The sequence below is a fragment of the Ursus maritimus genome, unplaced genomic scaffold (assembly GCF_017311325.1).
Source record: "Ursus maritimus isolate PB19 unplaced genomic scaffold, ASM1731132v1 scaffold_7, whole genome shotgun sequence".
Lineage (NCBI taxonomy): Eukaryota > Metazoa > Chordata > Mammalia > Carnivora > Ursidae > Ursus > Ursus maritimus.
In genome coordinates this window covers 366,904-381,466 of record NW_024426885.1, presented here as the reverse complement: position 1 = coordinate 381,466, position 14,563 = coordinate 366,904, and the positions used below count along the sequence as shown (strand labels likewise).

Genomic DNA, 14,563 nt, shown 5'->3' with positions numbered 1-14,563 from the left:
GAGTAGGACCGGGATCCCCTCCCCCCTCCCTCCCCCACCCCCATGGCCACTGGGAGAGGAGCAGGGTCCTACAGAACTGGGTCAGAGGTAGCAGCTGACCTCTCAGACCCGCCCAGCACACACTGGAACTCTGGGGCCTGGGAGGCCAGGGAGGGTCACGCTGCTCTGAGACCCCAAGGATCCTTGGGACCCCGGTGTGGACGGCACTTAGCTGCTAAGGAGTAAACAGCCTTTGGTGAACAGCTCAGAGTCGTCTGCTAGGGAAGCAGAGTTAACAGGGAAGGTGGGGCGTGTGACACGGGAGGGTCTGCATTTGAATCCCCACCTCCCACTCCCACGCTCCCCTCACTCCCCAGGCTTGGGTTTGGAGCCCCTGAGTCTGAGCTGGGCCTGGGCTCAGCGTGCCCTCCCCGCACTCCTCCCCCACACACCCCTCCCCCGCTGGGGTGTGAGTGTGTGTGAGTGTGTGTGTGTGTGTGTGTGTTGGTGAGAAGGGGATGTAAAAGTCCTCTGTCTTCCTGTTGGCTCCTGTAGGGAAATGAAGTCTGGGTCTGGGACCACCGCACCCTCCCAGACCTGCATAAGTGTGACTACAGAAAGTGGGGGGAGGAAGGTGTGTCCCCAAGTGCTACAGGACCCAGGAGTGCAGGTGGGTGTGCAGCCAGGGAGGGTTCTCTGGCCAGGAGATCTACTGCCCAGGCTGCCCCCAGCTGTCAGGGGGCTCCCACACAGCCCTTGCAGGAGGACTGCCCTCGGCCTTTGACCGTGCCCATCCCCAAGGGTCTGGGAGTTATGTCCCCCGCCACCCCACTCTTGGGCGCAGGTCACAGGAGCAAAGAGAAAAACGTCAGTCTCTTTAATAAATGGTGCTCGGAAAATTGGACAGACACATGCAGAACCATGAAACTCAACCACTCTCTCACGCCACACACAGAGATAAACTCCAAATGGATGAAAGACCTCAATGTGAGATAGGAATTCATCAAAATCCTAGAGGAGAACACAGGCAGTAACCTCTTTGACATCGGCCACAGCAACTTCTTTCAAGACACATCCCCAAAGGCAAACAAAAGCAAAAATGAACTATTGGGACTTCATCAAGATCCAAAGCTTCTGCACAGCAAAGGAAACAGCCAACAAAACTAAGAGGCAGCCCACGGAACGGGAGAGGACATGTGCAAATGACATTACGGATGAAGGGCTGGTATCCAAGATCTATAAAGAACTTTTCAAACTCAACACCCAAAAAATGAATCATCAGGTCAAGAAATGGGTGGAAGACATGAACAGACACTTCTCCCAAGAAGACATACAAACGGCCAACAGACATGAAAAAATGCTCTGCATCACTGGCCATCAGGGAAATACAAATCAAAACCTCAATGAGATACCACCTCACACCAGTTAGAATGGCAAAAATTAACAAGACAGGAAACAACAGATGTTGGCGAGGATGTGGAGAAAGGAGATCCCTCTTACACTGTTGGTGGGAATGCAAACTGGTGCAGCCACTCTGGAAAACAGTGTGGAGGTTCCTCAAAAAGTTAAAAATAGAACTACCCTACGACCCAGCAATTGCACAAGTGTGTATTTACCCCATAGACACAGATGTAGTGAAAAGAAGGGGCACCTGTATTCCAATGTTCATAGCAGCAAAGTCCACAATAGCCAAACTGTGGAAGGAACTGAGATGTCCTCCAGCAGATGTTGGATGAAGAAGATGTGGTTCGTATGTACAAAGGAATATTACTCAGCCATCAGAAAGGATGAATACCCACCATTTGCATCGACATGGATGGAACTGGAGGGGATTATGCTAAGTGAAATAAGTCAAGCAGAGAGAGACAATTATCATATGGCCTCACTCATATGTGGAACATAAGGAATAGCACAGAGGACCACAGGGGAAGGGACAGAAAACTGAAGGGGGAGAAATCAGAGGGGGAGACAGACCATGAGACAGAGGATGCACCCTGCCCCTGGGCAGAGCCGCTCCAGTGAACCCAGCCAGGAGCCACCAAGTCACGCGGTCCTCCCTGTCACTTCTTCCAGCTGGAGGGCCTGGCCCAGCAGCTTGCAAGCCCAGCAGCTCTGGCAAAGTTGCCTTGTAAGCAGCCCACATCCCCATCAGACAGATTTCAAGAGCCCCAGACCTCCAGACCCGGGAGGTCCAGCCAGAATCTTTTCTCAGAAGGGGCAGAGCTATGCCTCTTCTCCGGGTCCACCATCCGCATTCTGCAGGAGGGCCCTTCCTCAATTTGCTTCCTTTTTCGGTTCCCACTACTTTTGCTTTAGCAGAGAAGCCTCTGGAAAGTGTGGGGTGCACACTTCCTTCTTTCTGGACAGCGCTGGGGGAGGGTCCCTAGCTGCCTCCCAGGCCTCTGAGACCCATGCCAGGAGGAGCAGCAGTGAGGAGGGAGCAGGGCTGGCTGGCCGAGAGCCCGCACTCCTCAGGCCCTCAGGGTCCAGGACAGTCTGAGTCACAGCGTTCACGGTGGTGGAGCAGGGGCAGGCGCCTCCTGGACCGGGCACGTCCTTACCCACTTCCAGGGTGCCGGTGAGAGAAGGGGGGTGGCCAGCCCTCCCTGGAGGGGGAGTCCTGTGAGACCAGGCTTCCAGGGGTGTCCCCTGGGGCCTCGCTCACCTGCCACCTGGAAGGGGGTGGTCTTGCTGGGCAGGAAGGGCAGACACCGTGGCCTGGTGCAAAGGCTCCAGTCCAGTGCTGTGCTGGCTGGGCTGTGGGATGAGACCCCTCATCACCACTGTGTGGGTGCCTTCCTCTCAGTCACCAGGCAGAGCAGGTGGGGAGAAGGGTCCCTGTGGAAGCAGGGAGTGGGCAGAGGGGCTCCTTCCTCCTTCATTTCCCAGAGCTGCTCTCTGGTCCTCCTCTTGACTCCCTGGCTCCTGCTCACCCAAGAGGGGAGGGGTCTCGGCCAGGGACTGCCTGGCACAGTGGCATCACAGCCCACGTTGTGCCTGTGAGGCTGGCCGTCCAACCAGCTGCCACGTGGGGTGTGCAGGGCTCCAGTGGGCAGAGCATCTGGATAGGGTCACCTCAGCTAGCTGTGGGCACACAAGAAAATCTCAGCCGTGAGTCCTGGGGAGACGGTGCCTGGTAAGCCTCCTTGGAAAGCAGCAGACAGACCTCTGGTGGCCGGAGTTCCAGCTCAGCACTCTAGAAGCAGGATCTTGATGTGGGGGTCTCGAGCAGCATAGAGACAGTTCTAGTGCTTTCTGCAGCATGACTGCCCTTCCTGGAGCAAGCATTATAGAGGAGGGCCTGTCTTCCTCTGCTCGGGCTCTGGAAGACAGCACCATAGTCTGGGGGCTGAAACAACAGTCATTTCTCACAGTCTGGGGACTGGCCTTCTGGGATCAGGGCGCCAGTGTGGTCAGCTTCTGGTGCAGCCAACTCCTGGCTTGTAGACAGTGCCTGCTCAATGCACCCTCGATGGAGGGGTGAGGGCACTAACCCCATCCATGGGGCTCCACCCTCATGCCCTAGTCACCTCCCAATACCATTACCTGGGGGCTAGGGCTTCAACACGTGAATTTTGGGGACACAAACATCCAGTCTATAGCAACCCCTCCTGACCAGTAACCACACGAGCCACAGCTGAAGAGAACGGACAGGAAGGTGTGGCCACTGTGTGCCCCAAGGCTTTCAAAGCCGATGTCTTGTGGACATCAAGGAAGCCCCCCTCCAGATGAGAACAGCAAGGCTGATTCCTCAGAGCGCACCAAATTGGGGGCCCCATGACACTTGTGTGTGGCAGAGACCCAGGGGCAGGCAGGGGAGTGGGAGACGTGGTAGTGGGAAGGGGGCTCAGGTGCCCCGATGGAGGCTGGGGTCAGGGAGCTGGAAGACAGGTGTCCTTGAGGTTGGTAAGGGGAGCATGCTGGCTTTGTCTGGTGGGTCCTGAGTTGGAAGGGGGAACGGTGAGTGGGAAAGCTGACCACCTCCTGGCAGGTTTGGGCCAGTGGTTCCCGCGGCTGTGGGTGGCTTTCGGAGCTGGTGGCTGCTGGCTGTGGCCTCAGTCCCATGTCTATAGGTAGTCTGCTGTTGTCCATCCGCCTAGTCCGTCTGTCTTCATCTCTTGCAGCCTGAGGGCGGTTTTCTTCTCTGGAGACCAGAGGCAGTTCCCCAGGGGTGGATTCTCAGGCGGTGCGCATGGACCCCGGCCCCGGGGAGGAAGGCGTGGCTCTGGCCGTGTCCCCGCTGAGGCCCAGCGAGAAGTTCCACGTGTTCGTGAGCTACAGTAGCATGGACGCCACGTGGACGCACGGGCTCATCAGCCGCCTGGAAGCGGACCTCCCGGGGCTGAGAGTCTGCCTGCACGAGCGCGACTTCACCCCGGGCAGGAACGTCCTGGAGAACATGGCCGAGTGCATCCAGCACAGCCAGAAGGTGCTGCTGGTGCTGAGCCAGGACTTCGTGCAGAGCAGGTGGTGCCTCCTGGAGGCCGACCTGTCCCTCTTCGGCTACTGCCTGGAGAGGAAACCGGTCATCCCGGTGCTGCTGCGGCCCTGCCAGGTCCCGCTGCACCTCAGCCACCTGACCTACCTGGAGGCCGCGGACAGCCGCTTCTACCGCAAAGTGGGGCAGCTCCTGTGCCAGCCCAACCGCTGCTTGGCGCGCGCCCTGCCGGCCCGGCGACCGGCCGCCTCCCTCTACAGCGGGAAGACCCTCCTGACCCTGAACTGCATCAACAGGGACGGCCTGCCCTCGTGGAAGGTGGGGTCCTTCAGCACCCTCGCCGTCCCGGACCCCTTGAAGGAGGTGTTGGAGGACGCGGAGGTGTTCAAGCACGCCGTGGGCATCCTCAATGCGGTGCCGTCCCCCAGGTCCTGCCTCCGGTACCTGGGCTGCAGGGTCCCGCTGGGCATCTTCCTGCTTTTCCTCTCCTTGGGGTTGCTGACCCTCCCCCTGGTTCTGGGGCTGCAGGAGAACCCGCCGGCTCAGCGCTTCCTCCTCATCTCCGCCACCGTCTTCTTCAGCCCCCTCTTCGTCATCTTGGGGGTGAACAGCCTGTGCTGGTTCAGGAGGTTTTCTCGGAAGAAGATGCGGGAGCTGGTGCTCAGAGTGGGGGAGGCCAACACGCTGCTGGCGCCCCACTCCCTGCTGATGGGCTGCGACACCATGAACAAGCTGTACTTCGTGTATGTGCTGCTGGAGGACTGCAGACGCGTCTTCCTGGAGGCCGCGGAGGGCGAGGCCCTGTTCCGGGAGGCCCTCCTGCGCTTCTCCTCCAGCTACGCCTGCTGTGTGGCCCACGCACACTTCCCCGCCGGCGAGGACGCCCAGGGGGCCCCGGGCCACCTGGAGCTGGGTCTGTGCTTCTGCCAGTTCGTCTCTCTGCAGCTGAAGAGACACGAGGGTCTGGGGGTCAATCCCGTGTGATGGCAGGAGGGGCCCCCGGGGCGGTGGCTGGCCCTGCACACAGGGCTGTCCCGAGGCCTGGGTGGTGCACACAGGACCCTCATGTCTGGTCAGGACCTTCACCCTCAGTCCTCCCAGCGGCCCGAGGACCCCACAGCCTGCTCTGAACACAGAGGTGACCATGTCAGCCCATTGGCCTGACCGTTTGGGGAGCGGCTTTTTGATGGAGACTTCCTGAGAGGAGGCTGGGGAAAGCATCACGTTCTCCTGTGACCCCAGGTACCCTTAGGGCCCGGCCTGCTCTTCAGGAGGTCACTGCCACTGTCTTGATGGCCGGTTAGTGTCCGGGGGTGAGGGCGGACCATGCTGGCTCCCTGTGGCCTCCTCCCTGAGCTGCTCTTCCAGACACCTGCCCTCATCCTGGGACACGGAGCGTGGGGGTGTGCGGGGGCACCAGGCCGAGCGAGAAAGCCTTGTGCCATTCGACCTCTGCCATCAGGGTGCCAACAGACAGACACACATGCTGGCTCACGCTGTCCACTCCGAGAGCCTGTGGGGAACCAGCCACAGCCGTCCATGGCTGGGAACAAGAAGGCGTGCGTGTGTCCCCAGCGTGGACACCCCTTCAGACCTGGGTCTCTGCTCCCTCCCTGCCTTAGCCTCCCTTCCCCAGAGGAGGGAGTGTGGGGGTGGGGGTGGGGGCTGGTGGTGCTCTGTTCTCCACCCTTGTCCGCTCACCCTGAAGGCTGGCTTCCTGAGCTCAGACCTCACTCCCCACCCTGGTGTTTCTGCAGGCACTCTTCCCCGTGAGAACAGAGAGCTATCTGCAGACAAGAACATGAAACATGTGAGCTCGTTCTGGCTGTGGGGGCAGAACAGGGGACCCCACGAGGCCGAGCTGCACGGCCCCCCTCCGCTCTGTGCCCTGCCCTGGGACGGGGTGGGGTGAGACTCTCGCACCCCACGCCCGTGCCCACGTGAGAGTCGGTCAGGCTCCACAGAGACCCCCTCGGCCCCGGCGAAGCTCTAGAGCAGGACTCTGGAAATGAGGGGTGGCCCCTGGGTCTGTAAATGAGCAGTTGGTAGGTGACCTCCTGACAGATTTGAAGTTAGTGCTGGGCACATGTCCCAGCACCCCTGGGGTGCCCTCGGCCCCGTGGCCAGGGGCCACACTGGTGAGTATTTGGTTCAGCTACTCTGGTTGCTGACTCGCAAGCTCGGGCCCCAGACCACAGCCACAGAGCAGTAAGTCCCTGATCTGACCCCTGAGCAGCCCTCATGGTCAGCTGCGTGCCGGCCTCCCAGGACCTTCTCCTCATGTGCCCCTGAGATAAGACCCCCCACCCCACACCATGGATCTTACCAAAACCCCGCTCTTGTGGTTTGAACTGACCAGTCCGGTCCTAGCTCAGGAGCCCCAGAGCACTGCACCCAGAGACCCTGGTAGCGGTGGGAACCTCTGATCCTGCCTCTGTCTGCACCCCGCCTCGACCACCCTGCCGTGACGTGGCCTCTGCAGGCATGCGTGCACTTCCTCCAGGCCCCACAAGCAACACACTTCTCTCTTTCAACTTCTCTTGTGGAGGCACAGCGGATTCTGTTGCTGGAGCAAAGCTCCCCACCCAGCAGCCAGGACGCACTTCACACGTGTTAGTGGGACACAGAGGCTGGACTGCTCACCTCCCTCCTGGGGCCAGGACTGCGCCGGGAGGGTCGCCCTTGAGAGGAGACTGACAGAGGCAGGTGTGTGAGGGGCAGAAAAGGGAGGGGTTCTGGGCAAGGGGACAGTGTGAGCAAAGGCACAAGGCAGACCCCGGTCACAGGAGGAGCTGCCGAGCAGGGGATGGTCCTCTGAACCCCAGGGCTCGCAGGGGTGCTTTGGGTGCCGGCACTTTCTTGTGGGCAGTGCTTGGCACCAGCATCCACCCCAAGGGGCTGCAGCACCTGGTCTCTGAGATGTCCAAAGCAGGGGGTGTGGTCTGGGCCCCAGGCCAAGAAGGAGCCTCCAAGGAGCAGTGGGGACCCTCTAGCCCCCACAGTTGTGGCATGGGGTGAGGACCCAACAGGCCCACCCATACGCACTCTGGGCCAGGGCTAAGCTCCCAGAGGGCGCCCACAGCCCTCGACGGACGCTGAGGGCCTACTCCAGGCTATACCAGTGGCTGCTCCGTCTGGGGACAGTGCCTGGGGTCCTGCGGGCTGAGGCCTAGCTGTGGGCAGAGCCCCCCCACTCCTCAGGCAAACCGCACGGTGACAGTGGTATTCCAACCCTACAGCGCCGTGCCGTGTGGCCCAGAGACAGCAGACGGATGAAAAAGAGATGACAAAGTCCTGTTACTGCAAAAGGCCGTGGTTTTTAAGGTCATGAAATAACACAGTTGTGCAAACAATAAAGAGAAAACATCTGACTGAACCATCTGATAGGACCGTTGATCTCCTACTCTAGCTGTGGGACATCCAAGTGTCTCTGAGATTGTGCCGACTCGCTCTGGAAGGCCAGGATGGCTGAGCCTGTGGGGCCCTCGGCCTCGAGCCTGCCATCGTCCCCTGGCTTCCCAGGCGGCTTCCAGTCAGCTCCCCAGCTCTTGCGCCAATCCCCCTGCTGGGGCCTAACCCTACACGGTGTCAGGCTGGGGGGTTGCTAGGCCCAGAGGAGTGGTGCCCCCAGAGCCTTCAGTGGAGCAGGGTCTGGAGCTGGCTGCTCTCCGCCCCCAGACCCCCAGCCAGCACCGAGCCCTAGGGCTGCACGACCAGGCCTGTGGCTCAGGAGTGCCGGGACCCCAGCCTACCTCCCAGCAGCCCAGACACAGGGTCGCCCCAAACCACCCTGCACTCTGCACCCCTGACCCCTGACTGCACGCCAGCGGTCAGTGGTCAGGGGGCCTGATCTCGCCGGGCTGCTGGTCACTAGGTACCCTGGCTGCTGTCCAGGGTCAGCACTCAGTCCTGGTGCACCACCCACTGGTGTCCTCCCTGTGGGGCCTCTGCGGCAGCTCAGGGGCTTTCCATGAGACAGGACACGAAGCCCTCCAAGACGAGCTGGTCCCCCATTGCAGTTTGGGCCTGGTAACTGCAGGGGTGACTGGGGCTCTCAGTGGACAGGCCCCAGGGCCCTATGAGATCCTTCGAGTCCTTCTGGGACCCCCAGTTTCCCTAGTGCCCTGCCCCCCTGACCCCCTACCTGGCTGGCCTCTGCCTTCTGTGTTCTGGAGACCAGTTCTGGGAGGAGTCTATTCAAAACATGCCTCAGGTCTGGGGCGCCTGGGTGGCTCCGTCGTTTAAGTGTCTGCCTTCGGCTCAGGGTGTGATCCCCATGTCAGGCTCCTCTGCTGGGAGCCTGCTTCTTCCTCTCCCACTCCCCCTGCTTGTGTTCCCTCTCTCGCTGGCTGTCTCTCTCTGTCAAATAAATAAATAAAATTAAAAAAAAAAAAAGGAACCTAGCCCCTAGTCAGGTTCCCTGCTTAGTGGGGAGTCTGCTTCTCCCTCTGCCCCTCACCCCACTCATGCTCCCTCTCTCTCTCTCTCTCTCTCAAATAAATAAACAAAATCTTTAAAAAAAATGCATCAGGTCAAACTCTGACCAGTTCAAGGAGCCCTATTCAACACCCCAGGATAGGGGCCGCCTTCTGCTTGCCCCCGCTCACTGCCGCATCCTCTTGGATGGTAAGAACACGTGTGTGGATCTGTGTGTGGGGACATCTGGGGAGGGGGGAGAGTGGAGTCCATGTGCACGCGTGCTTGCCCGTGTGTGTGAGTGTGCACGTGTGGCACATGCATGCAAAGGGGACCCTGGAAGGGTCAGCACATCACGGGACTCCTAGGGAGGAAGAGCCTGTGTTCTGGCTCCCCTGTTCCCCTGTCTTCGTCAAGCTGCAGCCCCTCGGGGTCCCACCGTGGGTCCCACGGCAAGGCCACCCAGGAGCCTGCAGTTCTAAGAGGTGCCAGGGTGCTGCTCCGCCTGCCGTGTGCAGTCACCCCCGTGAGCTGGGTCTCTCCTGACTGCCCCCTGCACAGGCTCACCTCTCTGCTCTGCAGCAGCTGGCAGGTGCCTGGCTGGGGGAGGGGCTCCGTGCTCCTGGGACTATGAGTGGACACGCTGGTGTGTCTCTGTTTCTGGAACAGTAGCACTGGTGAGGTCGATGACCAACTGAGCAGAGGCCTCCCACCTGCTGGATCCTGCCCCTGAATTTCCAGGCCTGGGGTTGCCTGAGGGGGAAAGGCACAGAGCCTTGAAATGACCTTGAGGACAGAATAAGGGCTACACTTGTGATCTGCCCTGAAGAGATGGGAGGAGGTGTTAGGAAGTGGGGGAGAGCCACAGAGGCAGGCGGTGGGCCTCGCGGCGCTGATGGGCGTCTGTGGGCGTGTGCACGCGTGTGCGTGTGTGCACACCCTCCTCAAAAGGGAGCCGTGCCCTGCGTTTGCCTGGTGGTTCCACAGTGGAAACCACACCCCACCAAACAAATCTCAGGTGCTACTTATCCGTCCCTCCTGGTCGATCACACTGAGATGGACAGCCGAAGCAAGCGGGGCTGGCTGTGCTCTGCCCGGCCCCTGAACTCAGGGTTAGCTCGCCAAGGACCCCCATGATGAATGCGGGGTGTCCAGTAGACGGACAGCTGGCCCCAAAGACACGGTGCCCTGTGCGTGGCTCTTCCTGGTTTGACCTCGAACGGAGGGTCCAGGATTTCTTCTCCCCCTGAGCAGAGTTTCTCACATTGTCCCCGAATCTCACGGTCCTGTGGGGTCCCGGATCAGGGAGCCCGTGAACTTGGGACACAGTCCATGTTTGTGTAAGAATTGTTTTAACTTTTGGACACTTTATCTGACACTACCAACAACTTGGGGCTCCACTCCAGGGCGTCTGGCTTGTGAAAGAGTTTTTACAAGAGGTTTCTGTAAAATTTGGGTGAGAACAAAATTTAAAGGACACCCAGAGGATGTGTGGGACCCTGAGAAAAGAGCCGGTCCACGGCAGGGGCCTGGCACGGGCCTGGCACGGGGCCCTGCGGGGAGCTGGCTCCTGCAGCCCGGGTTAGGTCTGTCCCGAAGCCCTGGGAACACTGTGAAGTCCTGCTGTCTCCTGCTGATGGAGCATAAGCAACTTGTTGTAGTTTGAAGGCTTCAATTTTATCTCAGCAACCTTGGGTTTCAGTGTTGGGGTGTGTGAGAGAATTTCAGTTACAGACCTGACCGGCCCTGACGTCACTGTTCCAGGCTGAGTAGCATACAGACGCTCACAGAGGTTTTGTTAGGTAGGCTCAGGTCTGCAAGATGTTCAGAATCCTTAGAATCTGGTGCATCAGTTTATGGTTAGAGCTGGAAACACGTAGGGCATCTAATTACTCAAGTTCATCATGTTTGTGAAATGTCTTTTAAAAATTAGAGGCTGAATATTTCAAATGTATAAGTTAATAGAATATTAATTATAGCGTTTAGGACTCTGGGATCACGCCCTGGGCCAAAGGCAGACGCCCAAGGACTGAGCCACCCAGGCGCCCCGAAAGTAAGCTTTTACACGGAGCTCTAAAGCTTGGGAAAGCTGGTGGGGAGGTTCAGGACAGACCTCGCCAGAACGGGCCAGGCTGGCTTGCGGGTTATTGTGAGCTGAAGGCACTTGAGACCCTGCAGGCTCCAGAGGAACTTTTGTGCCCCTCTGACCTACACAAAAGAACCTAAATTGGGGGTCTTTCCCAGAATAAGGGTGATTAACAGATCAGTTTCATCTGAGTGACCCATCTGTATGGCAGGGCAAACATCTGCTCTTCTCATCACCCTGTGAAGTGCATCCCTTTCCTCTTAAGTCCCAGACCCCCTTCTGCAGGATGACAAATGGACCTCATTTGCCTGACTTTGGAATTTCCATGCCTGCGTGGATTCCCCATACGTATGCCATTGAATTTGATTTCCCCCTGCTAATCCCCTGCTCATGTCAATTTGATTCTTACTCAAGCTAGAAGGACCTTTGAGAGGACAGGAATTCTTGCTCCCTGACACTGGTTTAAATTTAAAGTGGTAAATTATAAAATTTTATAAATTAAAAAATTTTTACTCCGCAAGACCGCTCCTGGGAATTTGCCCTGAAGATAAATCTCCAACAATACAAAGCACATATGCATAAATTATTCATTGCAGCATTGTATTGCAAAATATCGTAAACCACCTAACCAGCCCCGGGTGGCGGGAGAGGCGCGTCCGCCAGCGGAAGGCTGTGCGTCGATGACAGAAGCAAGGAGAGTGCCTTCACACCACGCACGGTGCTTTTCCGTGTGTCTTAAGTGAATGTGCTGCGATGAAAAATGTATTCGGCCTTTGCCCTGGCTCCTGGGGCAGGGCTCCTAAAACGCTTGGGATTTCCTGAGTGACAGAGTGTCTTTTGTTACTCAGAGCCACACCTGAGTTTATGCTAATGAGATAGGTCAGGGTGGGGTGGCGGCGGCTTGGCCGGCTTTTAGCCCCACCCCTGACCTGTGGGAGGGAGGGGGCCGCGCGCAGGTTATAGGAACTCCTGAGCAAGGGGATTCAGAGGGCTCCCGGATTGAACAGTCAGGTGCAGGGAGGCTCCTTGCTCCTGTGCCCGCACCTGGCCTCGTGCCTCTCTTCCATCTGACTGCCCCTGAGTTGCATACTTAATAATAAACTAGTAGTCTAGGAAGTGCTTTCCTGAGTTCTGTAAGTCACGCTATCGAGTTACCAAGTCTGAAGACGTGATCCACCAACTTTGTCGTCGAGTTGGACAGAAATGTGAGTAGCCTGCAGACCTGATACTGTGACCGGTCTTGGAATCGGGAGGCAGGCTCCTGAGGCCAAGCCCTTCCCTTGGGGGTCTGCGCTAGTTCCAGGAAGTGAATGTCAGCACAGGATTGAATTGTAGGACACCCAGGTCGTGTGGGAGAATCGGAGAATTGATTGCCGTTTGTGTGGGGAAAAAAATACTTGCAGTGAAAAAAATGTCAAACAGGAGAAATAAAATGCAGATGTATGTGCTTATCTGCCCAAAAAGACGCACAGACAGACGGAACGAGAAACTAAGGAGACTGATTTCCCTCGGGTGGGAGGGAGCCAGGTGACTTATCAGAATCCTGTTAATGTTTTACATACTAAAAAGTAATAGGATGAAATCAACAAAAATGGGGGAAGGACCCAAAAAACAGTGCAAGCAGTAATAAGTGACTCCACTGTATAAACGGGCACCACGACCACGCTGACGTGAAGAACACAGCGTCTTCACTCTGTACCCTCAGACCGAGGACAGAAGTCCAGGTAAGCACCAGACTCGAGGTTGTAGGCCTGGGCGGGTCACAGTACGGCTCACCGGTCCTGAAAAGGACTGCGGTGTGTTCCCAGACTAAGCAAAACAGTATATTGCGAGCAACAGGAACCAGGTTTCTCCCTGCTGGAGGGGGATGTTATCAGTAGGGGAGGGGGGAACTAGAATAAATCCCGAGGCTTTGGGTTGGGACTGGAGGTGTCACTACGAAGTCCTGGAGATTGGCGCATGCTGTGTGTGCACGCACACTGCAGATACTGTACGCACCTGCTGTACGGATGAGTGTGGACTGTGTCCATACGTGCACACGCACTTGCAACATGCTCGTGTGTGCACACTACACAGATACAGAGAGCAGGGCAATGCGGGCAGGAATGCCTGTGTTATCTACCACACCCCCGCTCTGTGCACCAGTGCCTGAAGCAACACCCACACCCACCGCCCAGACCCCGTAGCACAAGTCAAGCCTGCAGCCTCCGTGCCGGAAGTTAGCAGTGCCCGGAGACGGATGGACACGTGTCCAGAGGGTGACTGCCACCGGCCAGATACGAAACAATGTGAACACAGAAATAATGACAGCACTAGATTCTAGCTTGCTGAATAAAATGGGAATCTGTGGGTCACACTGATGTAGGTCAGTGAAAGGAGAGAAGGGAGAGCTTTTCTTTACGGCAAACTAACAGAATGTTAACTAATTAAGTGTAGAAAAATGCTGAATTTAGACAATCACCGCTTGGAAAATACAGTATTATTGATTCAGACGAGACTCGTCAAGGAATGCTAAAACGAGGGGGTTGGTGAGGACCCAGATGTTTATATAGCGTCAGAGTCTCTTTCCCACAAAACGTGTATTCATTTACGAAGGGCAGATGGTAAGGTCACAGGGCACAACGCATCGAGGCCACCTTAGCCGAGCGATCTGAGTTAACCTCAGGGATGGACAAGCAGACCTCACGTGCCTCCTGACGTGACACTGAGGGGGACACAGCATCTCACCCAGGGATGCAGCCTGCCGCTGATCGTGACCACACGCCTCACGTGTGTGAGCTGAGGCTGGTCTACAGATCACCTGGCCTGCACGCTTCAGAACCGCGAAGGTCATGACAGACTCAGTGGCCTCAGGTGAGAAAGGGGTGAGGAGGATGTGGCCAGCCTCCTGGACCACATCCCAGGCCAGGTTTTTTTTTTCTATGAACCACATTATTGAGATAATTGGGAAAATGTTAATAAGGTACATAGATTAAATAAGAGTATTGTATCCAAGTTAAATTCCTGATTTTGGTCATTGCATGAAGTGATGTAAGAACATGCCCTTCTTAGGAAATCCACACTGAGGTATTTAAGGGTAAAGAGGCAACTTCCTGTCCAAGGCTCAAACACTTCAGCCAGATGACAGAGAGATGGTACCTGCTAGAGAAAGACAGGAATGGGGGACAGATGACAGGTCATGACTGGCGGATGACTGGATGGATGGAGGGCTGGCTGGACAGATTGGAGCCCAGTGATGATGGACACAGTACTCACAGCCCAGCCCTGACCTGCCCACTCCCACACCCCCCATCTGGCCTCCAGGGTGTCCATGGTTTCTCTGGAACACCTGGAACACCTGTCTCACCCACTTCCTGGTCATCGCCCACTGTTCAAAGCTGCTCAGACCCTTCACCATGTCTCTCTGGCCTGGAGGCTGGATGGTCCCACATTGTCTGAGCGCCCGGTTCCGTGTTCCCCACAGGATCGCAGTAGGGCCAGGGTAGCCCCTCCCCCCAGGACTCAGCGCTCTGAAAACGCCTCTCTCTTTCCTGGTTTTTTTGCATGAGCTCCCAAGGCTGTCATCCCTAACCCCCAACCCAGCCCTTAGTGCTAGGACCTGAGCTCACCTCTCACGGGGGGGGGGGGGGGGGGGGGGGGGGGGG

General features: G+C 57.4%; 1 protein-coding gene across 4 annotated transcripts; it reads left to right on the top strand.

The window, feature by feature from the left end:
* The first annotated feature begins 2,364 nt into the window (after nt 1–2,364).
* LOC103658574 lies at nt 2,365–7,793 on the top strand. Of its 4 annotated transcripts, none has more exons than XR_005833263.1 (3): nt 2,365–2,557; nt 4,104–5,659; nt 6,175–7,793. XR_005833263.1 is itself a non-coding variant. In XM_040624546.1 (2 exons), the coding sequence occupies exon 2, from the start codon at nt 4,172–4,174 to the stop codon at nt 5,399–5,401; it is 1,230 nt and encodes a 409-aa protein (XP_040480480.1). In that variant the 5' UTR covers nt 2,365–2,557; nt 4,104–4,171; the 3' UTR covers nt 5,402–7,793. The 4 variants fall into 4 exon arrangements, 1 of the variants encoding a protein (XP_040480480.1); XR_005833262.1 differs by having other exon boundaries at nt 4,104–5,716; XR_005833264.1 differs by having other exon boundaries at nt 4,104–7,123; nt 7,657–7,793.
* The last annotated feature ends 6,770 nt before the right edge of the window (nt 7,794–14,563 follow it).